The 26244-nt window shown below is 30.2% G+C and overlaps 11 protein-coding genes across 11 annotated transcripts, besides 4 other annotated features; 6 read left to right on the top strand and 5 right to left on the bottom strand.

Moving 5' to 3' along the window:
• Positions 1–809: part of a mobile genetic element that runs on past the window's edge.
• Positions 810–1310: 501 nt separating this feature from the next.
• Positions 1311–1601, bottom strand: TVAGG3_0679910 (positive regulation of polynucleotide adenylyltransferase protein; the record flags this gene model as incomplete). Its single annotated transcript, XM_001317707.1, has 1 exon — positions 1311–1601. The coding sequence occupies one exon, from the start codon at positions 1599–1601 to the stop codon at positions 1311–1313; it is 291 nt and encodes a 96-aa protein (XP_001317742.1).
• Positions 1602–1673: 72 nt separating this feature from the next.
• TVAGG3_0679900 (uncharacterized protein) lies at positions 1674–2714 on the bottom strand (the record flags this gene model as incomplete). Its single annotated transcript, XM_001317706.1, has 1 exon — positions 1674–2714. One exon carries the CDS (start codon positions 2712–2714, stop codon positions 1674–1676), a length of 1041 nt encoding a protein of 346 aa, XP_001317741.1.
• Positions 2715–3809: 1095 nt separating this feature from the next.
• TVAGG3_0679890 (uncharacterized protein) lies at positions 3810–4160 on the top strand (the record flags this gene model as incomplete). The annotated part of the gene is made up of 1 exon (XM_001317705.1): positions 3810–4160. One exon carries the CDS (start codon positions 3810–3812, stop codon positions 4158–4160), a length of 351 nt encoding a protein of 116 aa, XP_001317740.1.
• Positions 4161–4411: 251 nt separating this feature from the next.
• On the bottom strand, positions 4412–5333 carry TVAGG3_0679880 (uncharacterized protein; the record flags this gene model as incomplete). The annotated part of the gene is made up of 1 exon (XM_001317704.2): positions 4803–5319. A coding segment is annotated over one exon (517 nt), but the record flags the coding sequence as incomplete, so codon positions are not given.
• Positions 5334–5997: 664 nt separating this feature from the next.
• Positions 5998–9586, top strand: TVAGG3_0679870 (mRNA transport; the record flags this gene model as incomplete). Its single annotated transcript, XM_001317703.1, has 1 exon — positions 6661–9552. The coding sequence occupies one exon, from the start codon at positions 6661–6663 to the stop codon at positions 9550–9552; it is 2892 nt and encodes a 963-aa protein (XP_001317738.1).
• Positions 9587–10098: 512 nt separating this feature from the next.
• Positions 10099–11094, bottom strand: TVAGG3_0679860 (uncharacterized protein; the record flags this gene model as incomplete). Its single annotated transcript, XM_001317702.1, has 1 exon — positions 10099–11094. The coding sequence occupies one exon, from the start codon at positions 11092–11094 to the stop codon at positions 10099–10101; it is 996 nt and encodes a 331-aa protein (XP_001317737.1).
• A 1293-nt stretch (positions 11095–12387) lies between these two features.
• On the top strand, positions 12388–14232 carry TVAGG3_0679850 (uncharacterized protein; the record flags this gene model as incomplete). Its single annotated transcript, XM_001317701.1, has 1 exon — positions 13168–14178. One exon carries the CDS (start codon positions 13168–13170, stop codon positions 14176–14178), a length of 1011 nt encoding a protein of 336 aa, XP_001317736.1.
• Positions 14233–14377: 145 nt separating this feature from the next.
• TVAGG3_0679840 (chromo domain-like family) lies at positions 14378–15250 on the bottom strand (the record flags this gene model as incomplete). The annotated part of the gene is made up of 1 exon (XM_001317700.1): positions 14698–15102. One exon carries the CDS (start codon positions 15100–15102, stop codon positions 14698–14700), a length of 405 nt encoding a protein of 134 aa, XP_001317735.1.
• A 199-nt stretch (positions 15251–15449) lies between these two features.
• On the top strand, positions 15450–17172 carry TVAGG3_0679830 (RNA secondary structure unwinding; the record flags this gene model as incomplete). The annotated part of the gene is made up of 1 exon (XM_001317699.1): positions 15457–16974. One exon carries the CDS (start codon positions 15457–15459, stop codon positions 16972–16974), a length of 1518 nt encoding a protein of 505 aa, XP_001317734.1.
• A 661-nt stretch (positions 17173–17833) lies between these two features.
• Positions 17834–19544, top strand: TVAGG3_0679820 (ankyrin repeat protein family; the record flags this gene model as incomplete). The annotated part of the gene is made up of 1 exon (XM_001317698.1): positions 17834–19459. The coding sequence occupies one exon, from the start codon at positions 17834–17836 to the stop codon at positions 19457–19459; it is 1626 nt and encodes a 541-aa protein (XP_001317733.1).
• A 2689-nt stretch (positions 19545–22233) lies between these two features.
• Positions 22234–22310: a mobile genetic element.
• A 49-nt stretch (positions 22311–22359) lies between these two features.
• Positions 22360–22585: a mobile genetic element.
• Positions 22586–22934: 349 nt separating this feature from the next.
• Positions 22935–23067: a mobile genetic element.
• Positions 23068–25016: 1949 nt separating this feature from the next.
• Positions 25017–25634, top strand: TVAGG3_0679780 (cyclin-dependent kinase inhibitor 2C-related family; the record flags this gene model as incomplete). The annotated part of the gene is made up of 1 exon (XM_001317697.1): positions 25017–25634. One exon carries the CDS (start codon positions 25017–25019, stop codon positions 25632–25634), a length of 618 nt encoding a protein of 205 aa, XP_001317732.1.
• Positions 25635–26244: the final 610 nt, after the last annotated feature.

The following is a 26244-nucleotide window of genomic DNA, read 5'->3' as shown; positions in this document are numbered from 1 at the left end:
TCTTCGTAAAGACTTTGTTGAGATTTCTTCGTAAAGACTTTGTCAAGATTCATCGTAAAGACTTTGTTGAGATTTCTTCGTAAATGACCCTAGTAGTATATTTTTGGTGTAAATTTCATGAAAATTCAAGAGGGTGAAAAATTAGGTGAAAAAACAGGTGAAATCTCACCTCTTCACCTAAACATTATTTTTGGTGTAAATTTCATGAAAATTCAAGAGGTGAGAAATGAGGTGAAAAAACAGGTGAAATCTCACCTCTTCACCTAAAATATATTTTTGGTGTAAATTTACGAAGAAGAAGTCTTGACAAAACATTTACGAAGAAGAAGTCTTGACAAAACATTTACGAAGAAGTCTTGACAAAACATTTACGAAGAAGAAGTCTTGACAAAACATTTACGAAGAAGAAGTCTTGACAAAACATTTACGAAGAAGAAGTCTTGACAAAACATTTACGAAGAAGTCTTGACAAAGTCTTTACGATGAAATCTTGACAAAGTCTTTACGATGAAATTCATGAAAATTCAAGAGGTGAAAAATGAGGTGAAAAAACAGGTGAAATCTCACCTCTTCACCTAAAATATATTTTTATTGAATTCTGTATAATATTCTGAGTAATATGACAGATGTTTATATAACACTTTCTCCGGTTTATAGGACCTCTCTCATATTCTATCTTGTCATATCAAAACTCATAGTCATGTTTGTCCTCTAAGACTTCATTTATACTAAACATCTTCAGGGCTAGAAGGCACGAAGTGCCTGGAAGCCCCACTACCTTTTTTTTTTTTTTTTTTTTTTTTTTTTTTTTTTTTTTTTTTTTTTTTTTTTTTTTTTTTTTTTTTTTTTTTTTTTTTTTTTTTTTTTTTTTTTTTTTTTTTAATATCAGAACGACAAAGTAAAGTAAAGCAAAATCAAAGAAATAAAAATAAATTTTATTTGAATTACAAAGTAATTTTTATGGATTGGTAAATGGGTTGCTATGTGATCTTAAAGGAAATGGGTTAAGTATAACATCGAAAATAAAATAATTTTATTTTTTATAAATTAGAATTTGATTGCTTAGGAATGTATAATTTTGTAATGGCATAGTTTTGTGATGGGTATCAAACTACTAAAATGGTTCTGTTTTCGTTTTGATATGTAAATATCGATTTCAAGAGAAAATTTAATTGAAGTGCAATGTAAAAGTTACTGTATTAGTGTGATATGTAATTGGTTTCTGATCAAATAAAAGTATGAATTTCGGATGAATAAATAAAGTTACTTCTCGATAATTTGTTGAGGTGATCATGCACACATTATGATTGTTAGTTGCACATGTGGTAATATGCCTCAATTGGCATGGTTGGATTAATTAAAGTTACAGAAATGGTGCATCCATCAATGCAGCCACCATCCATCCTATCTATAGCTTTTTGGGCTTCTTCAGGAGTAGAAAAATGGACGTATGCCCAGCCAGTTGAATGGCCTTTGACATAGGCTACTTCAACGCTGTTAACGTGGCCATAATTCTTAAATATTTCATTCGCGTGTGAAGCTCTTACATTAAATGATAATCCTTTAACAAGAACTACGCAATTTTCTTTAGATTGAAACATTATGAAATTGTCACTTTTTTTCGAAAAGGATGAGAAAAAAATCAATCAAAATAACAAAAACAAATGGTTTATTTAGAGCGAGAAGTTAAGTAATTTTGAAAATTGGTCACCTTGGTAGAATGTATATCCTTTTGTGAAGATATTAGTGTCCTTTGCGGTAGAAATTGGAATAATATGGAAATTACGAAGGTTATTGCATTTCATTATATCTCTAATTCTGGCGCTTGTTGTATTGAATAACTTTTCCATCTGATCTTTTGGAACTAAATCGAATTTGTTGAGAACAATGTAAATTGCCTTTTTATAAACTGGCTTAGGGTATTCATTTGCTTTGTCCTCTTCTTGATTTAAGTCAGAATTGTTTGGATCAACTTCTTGATTTAATTCGGATTTGTCTGGATCAACTTCTTGATTTAATTCGGATTTGTCTGGATCAACTTCTTGATTTAAGTCAGAATTGTTTGGATCAACTTCTTGATTTGGTTTGGATTTGTCTGGATCAACTACTTGATTTGGAGGAATAAGAGTTTGTGGTATGGACATAAGATCTGATCTCAATGAATTATTGATGGCATTAAATACGAAAACTGGATTTGCGACAGTAGGAATATATTCTTCGTTATTTTCAATAAGATCGTATTTAAATTCTCTATTTCTGATACTGAAAGACCCCTTGCCACCGAAAACTCTGTTAATTAATGCAGTTGCATCAGAATCTTGAGTTCCGAAAAATGTAAGTTGTATTGGCTCCAAATTTGGAGCTTCAGACTGTTTGTTAGGACGTTTCTTGGATGCTTTTGCTGATGTCTTTACTGGTTGTTTGTTTTGTGTTAATGAAACCTTTTTAACTCTAACTTTGCCATTAGAAGAAATTTCGGCCTCATAATCTTCATTTAATGAAACAAATTCACCAAATTCTCCATTTAATCCGGCATCGATTAGTAAATCAATGTCATAGTTATGCTTTCTGAGAAATGAAATCATTTTTGATTCATCGCACTGTGAGATATCATACGATTCTTCAACATCGTATAATATATCATCTATCATATCTAAGTCATCATCTTCTTCAAAATCAGATGAGAATACCCAGATAAATTCAGGTTCAGCCATATAAAAATGATTGGACGATAGAAAATTTTAAAATTCAACAGTCTCAGAAAAAATATTTCATCAACAAAAGGTGAGATTTTTTTAGTCGTAGGGCAGAATTTCGTTCTAGTTATAGACAACATATTGGATACTTAATGAAATATGGATTTAATGTTCCCCCGAAGACAAAAAATATTTGTCCATGATCAGAATGTTTGTTCTACTGAACAGTATATCCATGATCATTATGGAGAATTTTTCATTTATGTGGAATGGATTAATGAAAACAGTAATATTAAAAGCTTATTTAGTACATATAACAAAATAATATTGAAATATTCTTTATCAGGTATTAAAAATGAGTTAAATCTTCTTAATAACTCGTCTATATATAAAATATCTATAAGTTATCTAGCTTGAAATCGTAGTTGTGAAAATAAGAAATCAATTCCAACAAAATTCTGCCCATTTAAGGAAATTCTATGTCATATGAAGCATGTAAGCAGGAATAAAGAGACTTGGTTCTCCAAATTTTTTTCATTTTCTAAATTTGCAATGGTACTTTCTGTGTTTTCATTATCATTTTTTGAAATTTGAATTTTTTTTGGAATATTTTCAAAATAAATTACATTTTTCTCCATGAATAAGCTCGATTAATGGATTTTAAAACGGTATCTGTATTATATTTTCCAGAAAATAATATTTTTATCCTTAAATTCTTGAGATAACTATCAAAATATTTTTATGAATTAATTTTTTCAATTAATCAATCGTCCGAAAGCTCTCAGTTACATTAGTGGAACAAACTGGATACAGAACTATTACTTTTGAACATCTTTGAGCCCATTATAATTATGAATCATAAAAGTTCTCAAAAATTCAACGTATTTTTTTCACTGATAAGTTTCTCCAAAGATAAAAATATCCTTTGATGTGATACAATATGAAATATATCAATTATTGGCAAATTTCCAAACAAAACGATGAAAAACAATGATGTTTTCACCTCACTTGTTAAATCATATTTATTTCATGTTGATATGCTTATATTTCATATTAAAATATTGTATACACTCACAATTTTTTTGTGAAGAAACATTAGAATTAATAATTCTCATGCTTGCCGGAAATAATAACTTCAGTTTTTACAATGATAATGAAGTATGCTCTTATAATGGAAGTAATGATTCAATTCATCAGAATAACTACATTATTTGCTCTTTTCCTGCAAGAGATACCGGTGGATATGCAGTTTCCTTCTCTTCCACAGAATTAAACTCAAACATTAACATGCATAGTGATGCATTAAACTACTACAGTCCATCTTTAGATAATCGATCACCAAGATTTAATGGCGAATTTTCATTTTCACCAGATACCGAAATTCGAATTAAGAACGACAATGAGTTCGTACCATCACTCCACAGAGCTAAATTACAAGGATACAGGAAAGTTAAGTTTATTTAGAAGAATTTCCTTATCTTATGCGTTCGTTCAAGGGTGTTTTTCAAACAATCTTGAATGCATGCTATATATTTACCTTGTTGTTTTATTCTTTGTTTATTAAAATGTCAATTTCAAATTTCTACTTTTTTTTACTATTTCCAGACTCTATTGAATTACTTAGGGTCAGACAATTAAAATACATCAAAGTTAGAAGCAGAGATGAAACGATATCTTATCGAAAATTTAATATTAAAAAAAAAAAGAAAGTAGGATAAGCATACAAATAGTTGTAATATTTTATGAATATCAATACTAAGATAAAAAAGATGAAATATTAATTTCTGTTTGCCATGCGGTTTGGTGAACGTGGTGGAGAGAATGGTAACTCATCATCGTAAATACTTGATCCTTTCGTAGCATTTCTTGAGCTTTTCTGGGCAGATCTTGGAGAAGTTAATCTGACCATGTTAAGCGTTGCTGGTTTATGAGGGCTTCTGCTCGAATTTGCAAGGGATGGTCCGATATTTGAATTTGCAACATCACATTTGCTACAAAATGCAATGCATTCTCCTTCACATTTTTGATCAAGAAGAAGAGCATCAAGAGAGTACTGATAGCGTAATGTTTCAAGATCAGTGCGATGTCTTGCTAATGTAGCATCAGTTAAACGGCGGTAATGTTCATCAATTTCTGAAACTTCTTTCGTTGCAGTTGGGTTTTCTTTAATTTCTGTACCTTGGGCTAAAAGATCTTTTGCAGCTTCATAGCAGTGAACAGCAGCAAGCTCTTGAGAGGAAAGAATCATATTATCTGCTCTCTCAACAGCTCTGTTTATTGCCTGTTCGCGATCTGATCTCCAGTTGCTTTTAAGAGTTTCGAGTTCTTCTTTTTGTTTGCCTGCGAGCTTTTCAAGTTCTTCGGCTAAACTTGACGTTAAAATATCGCGTCCATTTTCGAGATTTCTGGTTGATTTTTCCATTTCTTGTATGCACTTTGATGAATTCATAATTTTGGCCTGGTCCACTGAGTCTAATATATTATTTGTATCATCATCAAAATCTTGCCTTTCAGTTTCAAGTCGCGCTTGATAAATAGCTTCGGCCTGATCATAGTCGTGGTTTTTAATAGCTATTTGCTCATCAGCTATTGATATTGGAATCTTTGCCTCTTCGCTTTCCATATGTAACAGTGTAATAGCTTTACAAAATAATCATCAGAAAATTTATTGAGGAATTTACACATTTTATATTCAGACTATCTTTTCAGACCAAATACATATTGTTCCTTTATGGACTACCGGATATCCTAGTAGTTTCAGCCCGAATACATAGAAAACGAATTTCATATAGGGAATCATTCTGTTGTCTATCTTATTATGAGGTATGATATAGTACAATGTTATTAACACATGCAAGTTTAAGATATTCTCCTTCATTCTCTTTAAACAAAGTGAACAAATTCATAAACATAAATGATATTAAGACATAGATTAATTATTTTCCTATATCAAGCAGTCTGAGTCATGTGTTCTGATAGTTATACTTTTGGTTATCTCTAGAAGAAAGTTTAACATGGAATACAATACAAGAAAACTTGTTAAATTTAGATTTAACATTTATTTAAACCTTGATGTGTTGCTGTACTCCTTCAGAACATTTTCTTTTGCTGGTTCGGCTATAAGCCGAGTTGTAAAAATGTCAATAATCAATGATGAATATTCAGAGGAGTGAGTTCAAAATTTGAATACTCCTTGTAAATTGTAGAATAAGAATCTTGATATATACTATCTGCAGAATGAAAATGAGATTTATTTGATTTTTGACTGATTTCTCTTTCAATTTTTGAGAATCGCGAGATGAGTGAATGGTTTTCTAGTGCAACATCCGATTTAAACCGCATGTTGCACGATGAAAGCTACACCATCAATAGTATTGTGGAATATTTGACCAAAAACGAAGAGAATTCTTTGAATTTCATTTCAATTTTGTGGACTTTGCTTGACATGTATAAAATATACTACGACAATGCTACCCTATCAATAGTAAATCGTATCCATGGGGTTTTAAAGGAATATATTAATACAAGTCCAAAAATTCAAACCGAAATTTTAGCAGTCTTTGATAAAACCGATCTACATAGCATTGACAATTCACAACAGTCAAAATTAGCAACTTTTATTAAAGAAGAATCAACAAATTCTCAAAAATATGCTACATTTTCATCGCCCAAAGACATTCCCGAAGGTTTTGCAGTTTTATTGGTCACATTGTTTTCAAAAGTCGATAATGACTCAGTTATTTCCATAATCTATTACTATAAACTCGATATTCAAATGGTCATTACGCTCATTTTCACGATTCTCGAAAAAAATTGCACAGAACATATTGCCAATAGACTTCTAATCTTTGATTCAAGCTCCGTAATCAATACATACACTTCATTATCCAGAACAACGTTTATTAAACCATCATCTTCATTAATTTCATTCATTCTTCTCAATTTTTCATTATCCGAATCAGAAATGAAGCAGTTAGACTCTCTTATGGATACTACTTATGTTATTAAGCTTAATGAATTATCAGATTTTGCATCAAAAATCGCAAGTATCGAAATGATGCCAAGAATCGTTCTTCCATCTGAAGTATACCAAAATGAAGAACTTGACAGTCTTTATCTTCAATATAACAACTCTTTAAACGATTTATTAAAATTTGTTCCATTTCAAGCCATTCTTAACTCAACAGATGAAAAATCGACCATTACAAGCATTGCAAAACTCGCCAAATCAGAGCCATGTGAATTACATCAAATAAATAATATCTTACAAGAAATAATCAGAAATAAAGTGTCAAAAGGTGAATCATTCGTATTTGAAACACTTAAATATCTCTCTGGCTACGTTTGTGATCAAGAATTAGCTTTACAAATACTTAATAATTATAATTTACCTGCTTATGCGTTTTCTTTTTATATTTTGCCACAATTCGCCATGAAACCAGGCAATAAAGAATTTGCTGATGCTATTTGGCTCAAAATACAGAAGTTTTCCGCTAATCAAAGATTAATAATTTATAATAACTTTGTAAACTTACAACAGAAGCAAAGAACCATGATAATCAATAGCGCAAAGATCTCCCGCAAGCTCAAATTCATTTTCAAGCGCTTATCAGTAGAGAATCCAACTCAATACACAGAAAAATTCACGAAATACTTTGCAAAGTGTCCTGACAAGTCATTGAACATGTTACTCAATCATATATGCGAAGTATCTCCTCTAACATCAATTCCTTTGAATCTTTGTATGAATTTTTCAACGGTTATGTCAGATTTTCTTATTTTGTCACTTTTGGAATCAATAGAAAACAACAAAATCAAAAAATCGCAAGAAAATGTTTCAGAATGGCTGGTAGATGTATCCATGTTCATTAGTAAAATAATACGACATGTTTGTGATGCAAAAATCATTTCTGATTTCATTGATATTTGTAAAAAAGGATTAAATAATTCTCAAACGAAATACGCCTGTTTATTGACGTATTTCATCAACGAAACATGCGGTATATGCTATAGAGGAAACATGTCGCAATATGATATAGACATAAAATCATCAAATAACTTGGAAAGACTACTTGCAAGAGCAAATTCAAAAAATAATGAAGAATTTGTCAAAATTTCACAAAAAGTGACAGAAAAATTGAATAAGGAAGGTCTTGATTTACTTATATGTCTTGATAAGATGATAAATAGCTCATTGCTGAGCCATGATTCAATAGATAACTTGAGATTCCTTTTTATTACGATTTCTGATGTTTCAAAAATAAATTTGGAAAAAACTGACAAAAATTTCGGATTTTCTTTGGCATCTTCTTATCATATATCAAGACTTGTTTCCAAATTATCGATTGATGACATAAATGAAGTGATTTCCAAACAAAAATTGTCAGAAATTTTCTGGATTTTGTCACCTTTTCATTTATATGTTCCAAAATCAGTTTATTCCAAGTCCAAGGAAGAAATTGATAAGTTAACTGATGAAACAAACAAAGACTTCATGCCGTTACTCAAATCTAAACTAAATTTGGCTGAAGATGAACAAAAAAATATGACAGAAAAAGTGACAAATTTATTATATCATAATTCATTTGATTGGTTCGATAATGATGAGAAATACATTGATTTCACGTACAAGTGTTTACTTCCGAGAACTATTTTCTCTAATTTTGATGCCTTCTTTTGTGTTGAATTCGTCAAAAAACTTAGAGAAATTTTGGATGATTTTGATGTGAAAAAACTGTTGATTACGATATTATCTAAACTCCATTTTGTTGTTTTCTCATCGACATTTGAGGAATCAAGGAATTTAGGTTATTTGATTGCGAATTTGCTCGAAATGATTGAAATTTCAAGAGATTTGGAAAATCTTTTAATGGATAAGCTAAATATTCTACTTAAAAGAGAGGAAAACTTCTCTATAGCTAATACATTTGTAGTTTATGATAAGATTTCAAAGGTTTTCCCATCAAAAGCAGATATGAGATCTGATTTGGTAAAAAAGATATCCAAAATAATTACAGAGAAAGGTTCCGATACATCTCTGTTGAAAAGAGTCTATATTCAGCATCTTTCGATGCCGTCAAATTATATGAAAGATTTACTTCCTCCTGATAGGCCAAGTCCACCTCCAGAAAGGGAAATCAGCCCAGTTAGATACAGAGATGACCGTTACAGAAGGAATGGAGAAGAACATAGAATTTTATCTCGTTATGATGACCCAGAATTTTTACCATCGGATACGAAAAGGAGATCACAGTCAGTCAGATTCTCAGATAATGGCAGATCTTCGCCAGAAAGAAGCCGTTACGATTCTTATTCGAGAAAAGAACATAATTCCGAAAGAAATTCATCAGAAAGAGTGCATGATTCACCAAGTAATGATAAAAGAAAAGTTTTTCATGCAAGAGAAGAAGAAAGAAGGCCATCTCCCAAAAATACCAAAGATGATGACGACGGAATGCTACCAAGCGCAAGAAAAATGGCAATGCGTAGATCAGAATCTCAAATGGTACCTACTCCTCAGCAGATTCCTCCTTTACAACCACCAATTCCAAATCCATATCTTCCTCCTTCATTTTTGCCTCCACCGCCGCCTCCATCATTACTTTCAAAGCCTCCACAGCATTCTCTTCATCCTCAAAGACCAATTCCTCCTCAATCACAAATGATGATCCCTCCTCCTCCAATTCCTCCGTCAATGATGTACTCACATCCACCCATTCCTCCTCAAATGATGTTTCCTCATCCTCCAATGCCTCTAACACCTCCACCTCCTCCGCCTCCACATATGATTCAAAGGCGACCACGTGAAGATGATCCTTATTTACCACCATCAGGACCAAGTAATAGATACCGTTAATATATTTATTGTGTATATAAAAATGTATGTGTTATTTTTGATTATATTTGTATTTCAGTGGCGCTTCACGCCAGTAGAATATTTTTTTGAAAAAATTGAATCCTCTCTCAATAAGAACCTTATTATAAAAAGTCGTCTTTTAGATATGGTAACCTTTATTATTCTAAAAGAAGCTAAGAATTAGCGATGGTAAACCAAAGTAACGGGTGGAACTGTCTTAGTAGAATAATAAAGCATTGTTCCATGTAAATTATGGAATGAGTTGATTTGATTTTGAAAAAGCTCTCAAAAATTTCTTCATTTTTCATAATACATGCATTTTATCCAGATATCAAAGATATATAGATTCACTATTCTATCCATTATTAATTGCTTCATAAAAGGATCTACAAATTTGGGTGGATTTTTCTGCCCTACGGAAGAAAATCGCATCTATATTTGAAACCTTAGTTATTTGCTTTTGTAATCACATAGGCAATATAGATTAAGATTTTGTTTAAAATCTACATTAATAAAGTATAAAATAATCAATAATTAATGATTTATTTAAACTTCTGGTGCAGCTTCTTTATTTGCTGAATTTATTGGGCAGCATGGCATGCAATTTACACAGAATGCGTTGCAACAGCAGCATGGGCAGAAAACGCAGCATACAACACAACCAATTATACCAAAAATACCAAGAATAATGCCTACAATCAAAACGATAATAATTGGTTCAAGAGGTTTCTTAAATCTTGGAAATTCATAGCTTGGTGAGTCCTTTGTATATAAGCCACCTTCTGGATTAAGAGTTATTTGGAACTCTTTCAAATATAGTTTGCGAGTCTTCTCTGTATCAACGCCTTTGAAGTAATCCACATGAAGGAAGACATCACTGGAAGTACCAGAAGTTGTAAATCTACATGAGTTACCGTCTTCTCCCATTAGCCAAGATCTAGCTTTTGAAGTGTTTGTTGCTTTAAATTCTGGTTTTCCATTTTGGACAACAATTCCATAATGTCTGAAACTTACACCTGTAAGATGACCATCCTTATATCTTCGCAGGTTACTGAATGTATATAACTCCATTGAACCTTTCTCTTTTGTTCCGATTGTCACCATATCAATATCCTTAAAATCATATCCAGCAACATTATTGATTATTCCTTTGAAGGATATGTTTCGCGGTTGAACATTTATCTTTATAACTGTGAAATTGCATTTATCTTGTAAACATTGAATATTAGTTCTAGCATTGTAACAGAGTTCAACTCCATTCTTATCATTGTAACATCCGCCTGTAACAGCAACTGGATCCTTTATCCATTCTGTGGATTTTGATTCTCCGTTATATCCTCTTGCAGCTATTAAGATTGTCTTTGCTTGAAATTCCTTATCAGAACTAAATATAAAGTCTCCGATAAAGCACATTTGTTCATTCTTCTTTATTTCGTAATTGTGATAATTATTAAAAATTTCATGGATATCTGATGATTTGTTGTAATCAATACATTCATCAACCCGAAATGATTTGGATTGGAGCACAAGAATCCAAAGCATTAACTAAAAATGAAGTATCGAATTGAAAAGGTTTGAATGTATTCAAAAACACAATCTCTCAATTTCATATTTATAAATGAACCATATACTATCAACAATGAACGCTAACATTATTAAATTTATCTCTATTCTTATACCGTTGGTAACAATTTTCAGAAGGGATAAAATAATTATTCAATTTTTATATTTATTATACAGAAGGAAATAAAAAGCATATATATATATATATACCAATTTCTTTGATTTCAGTCCGAATTCATAATATCAATGTTTTTTTGATTGAACCGAATTAATGCCATGGATTTAGTAATGGTTGAAATCAAAAAATTTTTCTCAACGGCGAGAAAAAAAAAGTAATTGAATCCATTTCTCTCTCAAAAAATTGATAGTCATTCAAAGCATTCAAATCAATACAACAAATTTAATTTTCATTCGATTTTGAGCTTTGAGAATTATATACATTATATATACAATACATATTCAGCTCAAAATTAGTTTTTATACACATTTTTATTTTAAAATCAAACTTAAAAATGATTTCAAACATTAATTACATTAATTTCGAGAACAGATGCTCTATTTGATGATGATTGAGGCATTCTAATTGAAAAATATAGTTGAATATTATAAATTAATATTAAATAATTTTAGTAAAATGTTTAAATTCAATTAACTATAATTAAAGAAATTAAAAGAAAGGAATCCTAAATTTCTTTGATATAATAATTTTAATTTTTTTTATCAAGTCCTGAACTTATGTCTTAATGCATTCCATATCTTTTGAATCATTGAGGATATTATCAATGTATATTCAATATAGTAATATTTTAAAATATTTACATATTTTAATCAAATAAGAGGCAGACATCTGATCTAGAATCCAACAACATGATATACGAAATAATTACATCCACATGGTTATATATATCTTATATTTATCCCAAAATTAGAAATCATTTGACATATTGTCATCTTAGAAGCGAGTTTACCAAAAAAGTAATGAAAACAAGTTGATTCTCTTGATCTTCAAAAAATATTGAAGTTTCATAACAAAACATTATTGTAAGTTGCCTATATCATCATTCTTCTCTATTATATACGTTTTTTCCATGACTATACATAAAAATTACTTCAATTTGACCTGATTTTGGGGTTTATGAACCTCCTCTAACTTATTCAGGGACTTTTCAGGTGAAAGTGCTTCGTTATGTTCCATACCTAAGACTTTTTTCCATAGTGGAAAATGCGTCATTGAAAATTTTTTGTTGGTAAAAGTATAAATTTTGACATAAGTTTTAAATGTGGTTTACAGCGACGGAGATCTTAAAAAACAATGTTGAAAAACTAAAGGATATGTCAAATATCGGTGCACGCTCGAAAGCCCCTATACTTTGTACATGTTCAGGAAAATATCACAAATTAAATAACCCATTGCCACTACATTTGTGCATTTTTCTGGGCAGAAACGAATGTGCTAAGGTTTTTATTGACAACAATGCAGATGTTAATGCAATAGATAAGAATTCAGGATGGGCGCCACTTCATATTGCAGCTTATACGAACAATCTAGACATTGCAGAATACCTCTTAGCGCATGGTGCTAATCCAAATATTCTTGGAGAATCAAAAGAAACTCCACTTCATTACGCCGCATTACTAGGACATAGGAAATTACTTTTACTCTTGATACAAAAAGGTGCTAATGTTAATGCTCAAAACAACAGAGGAGAGACTCCTTTGCATCTTTCCATCCAATTTGCTGACGAAAAAGCAGCAGCGTTGCTAAAAAGGCACGGGGCAAGACCAGACTTGAAAAATGAAGATTCAATTAATGTCGTTGATTACGCAAAACAGAAACATCAAGATGAAATCGTAAAAATTTGCAATAGCGAATCAGAATTACTAAATTCCGATGAAGAATTACTTACCAAAGACACAGACAAGTTTAAACAAGAAATTACTGATGTATCAACAATTGATATTGGAGATCAGCCACAATTGGATCCATATACTCGCTATACCGATCCAGAAAAGGTACTCAAAGACCTCGGATATGAATCTTTTGAAGAAGCAATGGCAAATGGAAGAGGAATAATTTCTGACGTTAGTTCTTTGCAAAGAGCGAATAATCCACCACCAAAACCACAACCAAAGAACAATACAAAGCCAACGGGCAAGAAAGATTACGTTAGAACTACTGCTGGCCAACTTAAACAGCAATCTCAAAATAATGGTGGACCAAAGTTAACTTTAGAAGACATGGAACGCGAAATGGAAGAAGAGACAAGGAGCAAACAAGGAAGGAAAGGCCAAAAGAAGGATAATTCTAAACAAATTAAGGCAACTCCACCTCCACCTCCAAAAAAGGAAGAAAAGAAGCCAAAACAGCCATCCCCACCTCCACCAAAGAAGGAGGAAGAAAAGCCAAAGCCCATTCCTCAGCCCCAACTTCAGATCCAACAAATAAATACACTAGAACTTCCTCAACATGAAGAAGAACAGAAGGAAGTCAAGCCAGAACCAAAGAAAGAAGTTGAAACTCCATCTACGAAGGAACAAACTCCACCAAAACCAGAAATTTCAACTCAAATTCCGGTTCAACCACAAAATACAGTTCCTTTCAACCCACAACCATATCCACAACAGCCTGCGATATATTATCAACCTTATCCACAGCAAAATTCAGAAAATACAGAATTAATTAAAGCATTGATCGAACATACCAAGAATATGATGGAACAAAACAAGGATGCGATGGAACGAAACAAGATTCTGATCGAGGATAACAGAAAATTAACAGATATCATTGTTTCACAAGCAATGAATAATCAGAAGCCTCAGTATCCTCCAGAAGAAAGAGTTGTAAAGCCAGAAATTTCGCCAAAATTCGCTTCTGACTCGGAAGTCAATGGTCTGAAATCGAGAGTTGAGAATTTGGAGAATATTTTAAAGCCGATAATGAAAAATGCAAGCGAACCGGAGTATTCCCAATGCAATGTATGTCATAAGAACCCTTCTATTTCTCTTTGCCCTATTTGTGGAAAGTATCTTTGCCAGAACTGTCTGAATCACAAATGTAAATAAATTGTAATATTAAATTAATTAAGAATACATTTTTATACTTTTTTTGGACTTATCAATTATTATAAAACAGAAGATTCTTCATTTTATTTAAAAATAAAATGAGATATTAATCAAAATAACAATTTAATCAAATTTTAAGAGATAAATCATAATCTTCTACCAAGAAATACATGTGTTCTAGCTCATCAGCCATGTATTTATGCTTTTTCAAAAAATATTTTGTAACTTTCATATTTATATTATTTTTCTCAAAGCAAATTACTGAAAAATAGCTATAATTGGTTAATTACAGTATGTTGAACGCTATAAATCTTATCAATTCGCTATTGAATGGAATTTTCAAAGATGAATGAAATGTATGTAAATTTAAATGAAATATTCCTACTTCAAAGTAGTAAATTTCTATTGGTAAAGGAAAATCTAAAGATAATTCATTGATATCATAAAATTCAAACAGTTTATTCGTATTAAAATGAACATTTGGATAATTAGTATGCAACACAACGACGCATAATAATATTATATAGGAACAATTCGTGGTTCGAAGAAATCAATGATAAGTTTTGGTTTTATTGCCTTTAAAATTGAGGATTCTACTGAGTAATAACGATGATCCTTAAATTCGACTCTGTAATATAATAAATCATCCTTTTTGTAGCATCCAACGACCATGAGTGGATCTTTGTATCTTAATTGCTCTAAAGTAAGGACATCATTTGTGGCGTATAAGAAATCATCGAGTATATATTCTGTTTTATTGCTTGGAATTATATCAAAATACTTGTCTATTAAATCTTTATTTTTAATTTGATCTTCTGAGAACCAACAGTCTTCATCGATGGTTAGACCTTGGAAACGCACCATAAATTTTAATTTGCCTTTATCTTTTTTGTGTCCAACAATCTTTTCTATCTCAACAGCCATCAAAAAATGACAAAAATTCCTTGAAAATAGAATATCTTAAGAGATAAGATCTAATGGCCAAGGATGGATATCAATTAAAATCATGTTTGTGATGTATTTATAAAGAAATCGCAATGAATATTTCAAAAATTAGAAATTCAAAAATTCTATCTTATAAAGCTCACCATGATAATAAAAATATAACATAAATATATCATTTTCAAGTCTTTTCTATCAGGTTTCTTCTATATTTGATATCAATTAAATTTTGAAATTTATTCTCATTTAGGTATTAAAATGACACTGTATACTCTCATATTTCCTGGTATACATGAAATACTTTAATGAAATGGCCCCTATAAACCATTATTTTATATGGAAAAAGATCCTCTTGATGACTTCTTTGATGGACTAGATGCCAACACAGAAGCAAAAGCAGGTGATTTTTCTAGTAGTGACTCAGATGATGCCGAAAAAAAATCAAAATCTTTCATTACACCAGGTGAATTTGAAGATGATGAAGGAAACAAAAATCAAAATGACGATGAAGAGCCAGAATATGTATTACCACCAGACCATTCAAAAATCACATACCCTCCATTCAAAAGAAATACAACATTCGAACAATTAAAAGATTATTATCTCGATAAAGCAGACGAAGAAGAATATAAAGCAATAAATGAGATCAAAGTCATCGGCTGTGAAATATCTCCTGTATTATCATTCGAACCTTACATTGAAAATCGTCCAGAATTAGAAAATTTCTTCAAAGACCACTCAATTAACAAGCCAACACCAGTTCAAGCTCAAGTTTTACCAATAGCAATAAATGGAAACAATTTAATTGTTGTTTCTCCAACAGGAACCGGCAAAACTCTTTGTTTTTTAATTCCATTATTGTATCATGTCCTCGCGCAAGGGAAACAAGAAGGTCCAACAGCATTAATACTTTCTCCCACCGAATTACTTGCACGCCAAACTACTTTAGTTTGTCATCAATTGATTAAATCAACTGATATCAAATGTGTTGAGCTAACTGGCAACCAAATGAAGCACAAGCAGCAATCATCACTTATGAAAGGTGCAGACGTCATAATAGGAACACCAGGAAGACTCATGAACTTTCTAAAAACCGTAAATTGGCAATTTTGTACTTATGTTGTTGTAGATGAAGCAGATCGAATCTTTGAGACGGGATTTCTTCGTCAATTGCGTTCCATCATGGACTACATAAGGCCGGACAGACAGACACTTCTCTTTGGTGCAACGCTGCCTCCTCAAATTGAAGAATTATCAATGAATTCATTGAAGTTTTCAACACGAGTTCAAATTGGAAAAACAGGAGCTCCTCAATCGAATATCGAACATAACTTTGTGATCTTTGATGATCCGGCGAAGAAGAGAGAATGGATCAAAGAGAATCTCTTAAAACTTCCAGATGGTTTAGTTCTTTTATTCGTAAAAGATAAAAATTTCTGTGATACTTTATACGGAATTTTGAAAAAAATTACGAATTTGATTACATTAGTTCATGGAAATATGGATGCAAATCAAAGAACAGCAGCCTTTAACAAGTTCAGGAAAGGAGAATGTCGATTCCTCATTGCAACAGAAATTGCAGCAAGAGGTGTTGACATAGAAAACATCAACTGTGTTGTGAATGTTGATATCCCAGAACAACCAGAAAGTTACATTCACAGAGTTGGAAGAACAGCTCGAGCAGGAAGAAGTGGAACAGCTTTCACGCTGTTGACACCAAGAGATATTGATTCTGCAAGTAAATTACTTCATCACTTCTTACTAACAGGAATTGACCCTCCAGAATCATTGATTGAATTTGTTGAAAACGTTCAGAACAATCAACAACAGATGAAAACTCCATTCGACGAATAATTTGTTTTGTTATTTATAGAATTAAACTTTTTATATTAAGAGATTCTAATCTTTTTATTAGATTTTGAAACAGTGATAAATGGAATGCTATATTTATGTTTATTCATAAAAAAGTATTGATCAGTTGTGAACTAAGCTAGTGATCCCTTAATTAGTTTTGTTATTTCTTGTAAAAGGATTACTAACTTTATTAATTCTTGATTCATCTTCACGAGATCTTTTTTGATTTTGAAACAGTGATTAATGCATGCTATATTTCAAATCGATCATAGGGAAAAAGTATTGAATAATTGTAAACTAAGCGAGTGATCCCTGAATTAGTAAAGTTTATTTACAGAATAAACTTTTTATGTAAAGGTTTTGTTAAGGGAGTGTTTACAACTTTCTCGCATTTTCTCAATTTATTTTGAAGTGAGTTGACATAGAAAGTTGCCATATCATAGTTGTTTTAACACTTTTATTGAACATAATAAACTTTTTCATAAAGGAAATTGGTTGCAGTTAAACTTATAAAAATCACTTTTGCTTCTTTAGGATTAACTTTTAATTCGGTGTTTTGATGTAATGAGGAAATGAATCAATAAAAGTAATCAATAGAGAATGAATTCAATAAACTGTTCATATAAATGATTATATAGGATAGAACGAGTTTTTTATTGCATTTCGAAAGAGTGAACACAAAGCGCTTATTGCGTTTGATGAAAGATTTTGTGAAAAAAAAATTTAAAAGAGAAAATAAGGAATACACATTATTGTTATTATGAACAATCACTTGTTACAAATTTTTAAATTTTGAAACAATTCTATGAGTTGTTCTCAAATGTTACCATTAAATTTCCAATTTTTTTGAATAGATTTGATGAGTGAAGGGCTTATTCAGAATTACGAATATATCGGAGCTCACATTAAAGAGTATTTTGAAGATAATAAGTTATTTGACACGTTCGAAAAAGAAGACATTGCTAAAATCATGAAATTTGCAATTTTATCAACAGATGATTTCAGAACTATTCTAGAACAGGCACATTCTACAAACGATGCAAAGAAGTTATATTTCAGTACCCGATACGCAAATATTACAATTCAAAACTTTGAAGACGCTATTTCTCTTCTTAAATCATTAAAGAAATATCTTAAAATGAAAATACTTGATGGAGTTATTGATTTCTTTATTCAATCAGAAAAGGAAAAGTCTGACTTGACGAAACAGATACAAAATCTTCAAGAAAGGTTAAATACATTTCAAAATCAAGAACGAAACAGAGAAATTCAAACTTTAATTGCAGATCTTAAGAATTCTAATGATTTTGAAAGTATTTACGACTTCCTTAATGAGCTTTCATCTCAAGGAAATAAAACAATGCTTTCAAAAGCATGTGAAGAAGGACTCTGGAAGAAATTAGGAGCTTATAATCAAAATGTACTTCATGAAGCAAGTAGGACTGGAAATCTCAGACTTGTCAAATCTCTCATTGAATGTAATTGTGATAAAGATATACGGGATGTTACTGGACATACTCCACTCATTTTAGCATCATATAATGGCCATCTTGAAGTTGTTCAATATCTTATCTCAATTGGAGCTAATAGAGAAGCAAAAACTAAAGATGGGTTTACTCCACTCATTTGGGCATCAGCTCAAAATCGTCTTGAAGTCGTCAAATATCTTGTCTCTGCTGGAGCTAATAAAGAAGCAATGACTAATATTGGATATACCCCACTCATTTGGGCATCATATAATGGCCATCTTGGAGTTGTTCAATATCTTATTTCATTTGGAGCTAATAAAGAAGCAAAAACTAAAGATGGGTTTACTCCACTCATTTGGGCATCAGTTCAAAATCGTCTTGAAGTCGTTAAATATCTTGTCTCAGTTGGTGCTGATAAAGAAGCAAAAACTAATGATGGATTTACTCCACTCTTATATGCGTCATTTAAAGGTCTTTATGAAATAGTTAAATATCTTGAATCAGCTGGAGCCAATATGGAAGCCACGACAAATGATGGAAATACCCCACTTATTTGGGCATCATCAAAAGGCTATTTTGATGTAGTTAAATATCTTGCCTTTACTGGCGCTAATAAGGAAGCAAAGAATAAAGAGGGATACACTCCACTCCTTATCGCATCAGCTGGAGGTAATTTTGATACTGTTAAATATCTTTTCACATATGCATATAATAAAGAAGTAAGGACTAATAAAGGATTAACAGCACTCATGATTGCATCAGCAAATGGCCACCTTGAAATTGTTAAATATATGGAATATCATAGAGCTAATAAAGAAGCAAAGGATAATGATGGATATACTCCACTCATTTGGGCAATAATTCAAGGTCGTCTTGAAGTCGTTAAACATCTGGCCGCAGTTGGTGCTAATAAATATGCAAAAACTAAAGATGGATATACCCCACTCAAAATGGCATTGCATCTTAACAAATATGAAATTGTTAGATATCTTAATTTAATCGGAGTTGAGCAGTAAAGCTTCATTTGTGGTATTTTGATTTGTATTGAAAGATCTCAGAATTTTTATCGATTTTCCAATGAAAATTAAAAAAAAATCCTTCAACTTTTAAACTATTAAATATTTTTTAAAATGAACTTTTTAATGAAGATTATATAGATGCTCACTATAATATTAATAAGTTGTATGCCTTGAATGTCAAAAGTTACTTCCTAGATCAAAAACTGCAATTATATCATCGTCTCAACAAATGACTGCTCATAGATTAAGAAGAATATAAATCATTTTGCAATAATTTATGTTTATCAATAAACGTATTGCCAATAATATATTTAGTATGAAATTTTATATTGAACCATTATTACGCACTTTTCATATTGGGAGCTAATCTTTAATATTTTCTTTTCTACATTACAGTCTAAATATATATATATAGTATTAAACAAAGGTAAATCTTAGCTCTAAATCTCCTTTTTTTCAAGGAGATACATTTACTGTAAATATATTCATTATTTACACAAAAAATTATGGAGGTATATTATTACTTCTTAAGCATTTTATATAGTGAGATATAATGAGAGCCATCTCAAAATCGGGAATATATGCGAATTGAGATATAAATAATATTCAAAATATTTTTTTTGAGGGGAGGGAGGACGATAAAATAATGATGTGATTATGTCTTTTGAACAGATATAAAACGATACAAAAAGTTTGGTCTGATAAAACCAAATGTCTCAGAAGATTTATTCTGAACTAATGAATTTATTTCACAATGAAGTATCTGTATATAATAGACTATATAGACTGAATACATTTGATGAGAATGAAGTTGAAAATTTTTTCCAAGAAATCAAAACAAAAATTATTGAAAAAAAGAATGGATCGCCCGAGCAAATTCTATTAGCTATCTCATATGCACTCGAATTTAATCTAAAGTATTATAAGCAATACAAATTTCTTTTCAAAAAGATTTATGATGAATATCACCCAACACATTTTGATAAAAGTATTCCACTTTTTTATGGTCTGATCTCATTGATGAACATGGAAATACATTATCTGATAGATATCGCCACGAAATTGAACTAAGATGCCTACCCAATTATTCATTCGAATTTATGGAAGAAAACACTATTTACAGAGCTATTATAAACGACAACACAGAGTCATTGCTGACATTCACAGAAAGAGATGGATTTAATCCACATCAAATGCTCGAAATGAATTTGTTTCCTGGATGTCCTATTGAAATTTCGTTTCTAGAATTATGTAGTTATTTTGGCTCTGAAAAGTGTTTTAAATTATTTTTAACAAAATTCAACTCCAAAATCACAAGAAAATGTCTTGCATTTTCATTTTTGGGAGGAAATGCATTTATTATGAATGAATGTTTGAAACATCAAGATTGCAATCGTGTGTATCAAATTAAAGAATTTGCAGTAGCTTCACACAATATTGATTTTATTACTTTTTTGAAGAATGAACACAAATTGAATTTTGATTTAGAGTTATTCTGCAAATATCACAACCTTCAAGCTTTTTTTGCATATTTTGATCAAACTAACTCTCTCAATGAATGCTTCGCTTATTCAACAACTTTTAATATTCCATCACTTTGCCAATATTTCCTTTGTCATGGTGCAAAAATAAAAGCAAAAATCAAAAGTATATTTCCAAATAATACTTCGGATAATTTTTGGGTGGAAAAAAAGTCCAAAATAACGATTATTTTTAATTGAATTTTGGACTTTTTTTCCAATTTTTTTTTCGAAAATGACAATTAATTTTTTTTGAAAATGAGCTTTATACAGAAATGAATGATACAACTATATTATACTATATATGTGTGTGCATGTTTTAAATATAAAAATGAATTATTATTTATTTTTATGGAAATTGGAAATTAATTTTCATGAATTTAGGATAAAAGACTGTTATATTGTAGTATCCTATAGAGATTGTGTATGATATTATGAATATATGATTCATTTTTGCCTGTAGCATTACAAGTAGATAATGCATAATTTCAAATTCTTCAATAATGCTTAAATTAAAATATAACTGATCTGATATTAATATATTTATCTAAAACAAGTCAATAATGAAATATAAATTATGTAAAAGCTAATTAATCAGTTAGATTTTAAATATGATTTTAAAATCAATGCTTGTTAGATTTTAATATATATATTAAATATAGTTTCTTTTTGGCTTTATTATTTAATATTAATATTACATGAAAAGCAATTTCTTATTTTTTTGGAGATAAATTTGAATGGGGCTTTCAAATAAAATATATATGCATACATTAATGAAATTATAATTTATGCATTTCAATAATATATATTTTTGATATTGTTAAATCATTAAAATTGAGAGAAAAATTTTATTTTCAATGAGGGATAAAATTCCAAAATCTGATACTTGTAAACTGTTTACAATATCAGATCAAAAAAAAAATTTTGCCCGCCAAAATGCAAAAGTGCCATAATCTCATGGTGGACCACAGTTGGAGTCACCGCCGACTATCCACTTGCTGGGATGCTATGTAGCCTTTGATATGGCCAATCATAGTGCTGCCCCCATCCACATCAGCGAGTGATTTCGACGGGAGATCTCCAATAGGTCTTCCATGAGGTTTCTGCAATCCAGAAGCACAATACCTATGCAGCCTAGCTGTTAGGATATAGTAGCTAGGCTGTATAACTATTGTGCTTCTGGCGATATTAGTTATACGTTATTGCCCTCATGGACTATAGTACTACTCCCTGAACATCCGAGGGGCAGGGATGTAAATTTACTCGAAACAGGCAATGTTCATTACGAAATCTCTCATTCGATGAGAGACTTCGTAATGAGCATTGCCGGAAAGCACTCTTACTACTCTTTCCTTGTTCCCAAAAGGTCTAGGATTCTGTAATTAATCGAATAGAGCAGAGTTTTTCCGAAGTCTCTCATTTGATGAGAGACCTCGGAAGAACTCTGTCTTAGTGTAATGTAGTTGTGGTATGTGGCCCACAATGAGCGAGAGAATATGTCTGTAAATCGTTTATGCTGAAGTTATCTGGAAGTCTCTCAAATGAGAGAGGAAATCCAGAAAACTTCAGCACAGGTTAATACAGATGTTGTTCTCGGGCTTTTGTGTTACATTATCACAGGGTTCTTACAAAATGATAATGCTTAAGTAAGAACCTTGTAATAATGTAACGTGGCAACATACCTGGCTAAGCTCGAGCCATGCATGCGTAAGCTGATCGATTAGAGCAAAGTTCTTCTAATATCTTCTTCACGATTAGAGAGATTAGAAGAACTTTGCTCTAATGTATATGAGGTAGAGATCGAGGGATAGTAAATTGATTTTGTTTATGATGAAGCTACCTAGAGAATTATCATAAAATGATAATTCTCTAGGTAGCTTCATCATAAACAATTGTGTTGTCTTCCCTAGCCAGTGAAAGGCTAGAGGGAATGAGCTTGAGGTAAGTTTTAAAGTACGTAAGCTCGGCAAACGCCGAGCATATTAAAATTAACGTATTTTAAGAATTTTAAACGTATAATAATCTTTAAAATAGAAAATATTAAAAAATAATGAGAAAAAATATTATAAAAAAATCCAAATTTTTTTGATTTGAGAAAAATGAAGTTAATTTTCACAATTTTTGAATATCCTTGGAATAATTTGCCGTTTTTTTGTGAATTTTTGTAAATAAATGAGCTTTTTAAAGGTTAAAACAACTTTCTATTAAATTTGAAATCTATGATTCATTATTAAATTTTTAGAATTTTAATATTGACATTATTAAAAAACAAAAATCATTAAGATGAATATTAAATTATCTAAATTAAGTCGAAATGAATTTTTACTAACTTGAAATAATTATATATGTATCCACGATCACAAATATCATTTTAATTTCAATAAATATTTTCAAATCAACAAAAAAACCAAAAAAATCGAACTAATGTTAAATATCTTCTCATAATATTTTTAGACTATTTTTTGTTTATTTAATATTTTGACAAGTTTTAGAATTTAAAAAATTATTTGCAATTTGGCTGTATGCAAGCTCCGTCCAAATTGCAAATAATTTCTTTAATCGTTTGCAAATTCTAATTTTTATGAACGTTAAAAGTTATGAAAATTTGAATGCTGACAAACAATTTTTTATTTATTTAATTTCAAAGTTCCATATATATTTCAAAACATCATCGTCAATTCAGTAATTGAATTATTCGTTGAAATTAATAATTCAATTTTTGACAAAACAGATAAAAGATTTTAATTTTGAGCTTAAAATAATAATAGATTATATTTTAAGGACTTTTCAGATAATTGAATATGTATAACTTAATTCTATTTCAAAACTGCGTGTAAACCTTTCAATTTGCTCGAATTATGTTAGACAGGCGCGAAGAATATGATTTCAAGTTTAAGCTGATTGAAATAGAAGTAACTCATTCTTCCAAAAATTGAACTTCTCTCAATTAAATTTTATTTAAATTCAATTATGATAATGTACGTATATCCCCATTAATTTGATAATTTGGCAATTTTTTTAGATTTATCAAAATTTGAATAATCACATTGAAAATTTATCACTATATTTCATTTTAATCAAGTTTTATTTGTATTCTCAATATCAATTTTGATGAATTTTTTTTCCAGATAAAATTGTCATAAAATTTCCCCTTGCACTGCATTATCTGCGCATTTATATTCAATTTTATTTTCCAACCAAACTCCCTTTGAAAAATATTGAAATTTATCTCATTATTTGAAATTTCTTTAAAAGTATCATATTTTTGAACATTATTTGAAAATCAAAATATTACAATATATAGGGATACCAAATTCTCTTTCAAATTGATTTAGTTCCTTTCAATTTTCTTATTATATATTAAATTAAAGATTTCTAGATTAAATTTACTTTAGTTACAATATACCATAATATTACATTTTAAATACCTATTCAAAACTGAATAATCGCATATTTTTGTATGATTTCACAATATCGATATAATACTATCGTCATTTATTAATTTTAACATGTGATCAATAATATATAATAATAACTCAAGCATATAAATATGTCAAAACACTAGATTACTTGTTATGTATGAAATTTCAATATGCTTCATTTTGGATATATCAATATTTCTTCGTTTCCATACCATGGTTACATTCCAGGTACATAAATGAGGTATAAAAAACACTTTCAGCATCTAAATATTCAATTTATTCGATAATTTAATTAAAATTAGATAAAAACAACAACGAATTCACTTGATTTTAAAATGACAATTATTTGATATCCTATATAAAACATATATAATATTAATTTTATTAAACAATCATCGCATAATGAGATATAAGAAATAAACACTAAAAAAATAATCGTCATGATCGGAATTTATTTTTTGGAAAAAAAGTCCAAAATTCAATTAAAAATAATCATCATTTTGGACTTTTTTTCCACCCAAAAATTATCCTAATACTTCATGTCTTCATTTTGCTGCAAGATATAATAGTATAAATTCAGCTGAGTATCTCGTGGTTCATGGTGCAGACATTATGTCACGTTCGGAATGTAAATTTACTCCACTTCATATTGCAGCGATGTATAATCAAGTTGCTTTTACAGATTTTTTTATTTCCCATGGCGTTAATATCGATATTAAAGATTATGAATCAAATACTCCACTTCATTGTGCTGCAGAAAATTGTTCTAGAGAAACTGCCGAATTTCTAATTTCCCACGGTGCTAAAATCGATGCTAAAAATGATATCAAACTTACCCCTTTTAAAACAGCAGTGTTAGAGAACGCATCTGATGTAGTAGATCTTTTAATTTTACATGGTGTAGATTTTACAAAAGAACTTTCAGATGGTTTTCGCCCTTTACATGTGGCAGCAGCGTTTAATTTTAAACGAACCGTAGAGGTTTTGCTTTCATATGGATTTAATATTAATTTAAGAAATAGTAGTGGAGCAACTGCACTTCATTTTGCAGCTCATAATGGTTGTTTAAGCATAGTTGAATATTTGATTTCTCATGGAGCCGATGTCAATGCAGTCGACAATAATGGAAGATCTGTTCTGGATTATGCCACAGGAGAAGAAGAAGTAATCCTCACACTTGTTCAACATGGTGCAAATATCAAAAATTGCTCACCTTCAGATAAAGCTTGAAAAGTATGTTGCAATCTGTTAGGGATAAATTATCAAATCCACCCGATTTATGATTTATTCCACATCATATCTATTGCTGTTTTAGCATTAATTTTGAATATAGCTTTCTTTTGAAGTCTTCGAGACATTCTAGTATTTTTTTTTCGGATTCACAAAATTGAATTTGACGTAAAATATTAATAATAAAATAAACATATATTCTATATTGATAACATTGTTAATCATCTTTCTTCTAATTTTTTCTTTCTTTGTATAAAACATACAAGAAAACTAAAACAGCAGCATTTGGATACTGGAAAAAAAATACTGTAAATCACACTCTGCAATGAATTTTTGGCGAACATTTTAACTTTGTAAAAATAAAATAAAAAGAACAAAATCTTCGATAATAAAGGAAAAAGCTAAACCATTTCTTTTGATCATGTATCTATAAATAGAGCCGTAACAAACAAAATCGTTATGTCTGCATATGTATTTTAAAAGTTGTTTGAGGTCACAGCAAAACACCTTTTCATAATTTTCTCGTGCAAACAAACAAACAAATGTTCTCATTTTGAGAAACATTTGCGAGTTTATTATAAGATGCTTTATTAACCATTTACCCAGCTCT

The sequence above is a fragment of the Trichomonas vaginalis genome, chromosome III (genome assembly GCF_026262505.1).
Source record: "Trichomonas vaginalis G3 chromosome III, whole genome shotgun sequence".
In the NCBI taxonomy this organism is placed as follows: Eukaryota; Parabasalia; order Trichomonadida; family Trichomonadidae; genus Trichomonas; species Trichomonas vaginalis.
This window is presented reverse-complemented; position numbering and strand designations above follow the sequence as displayed.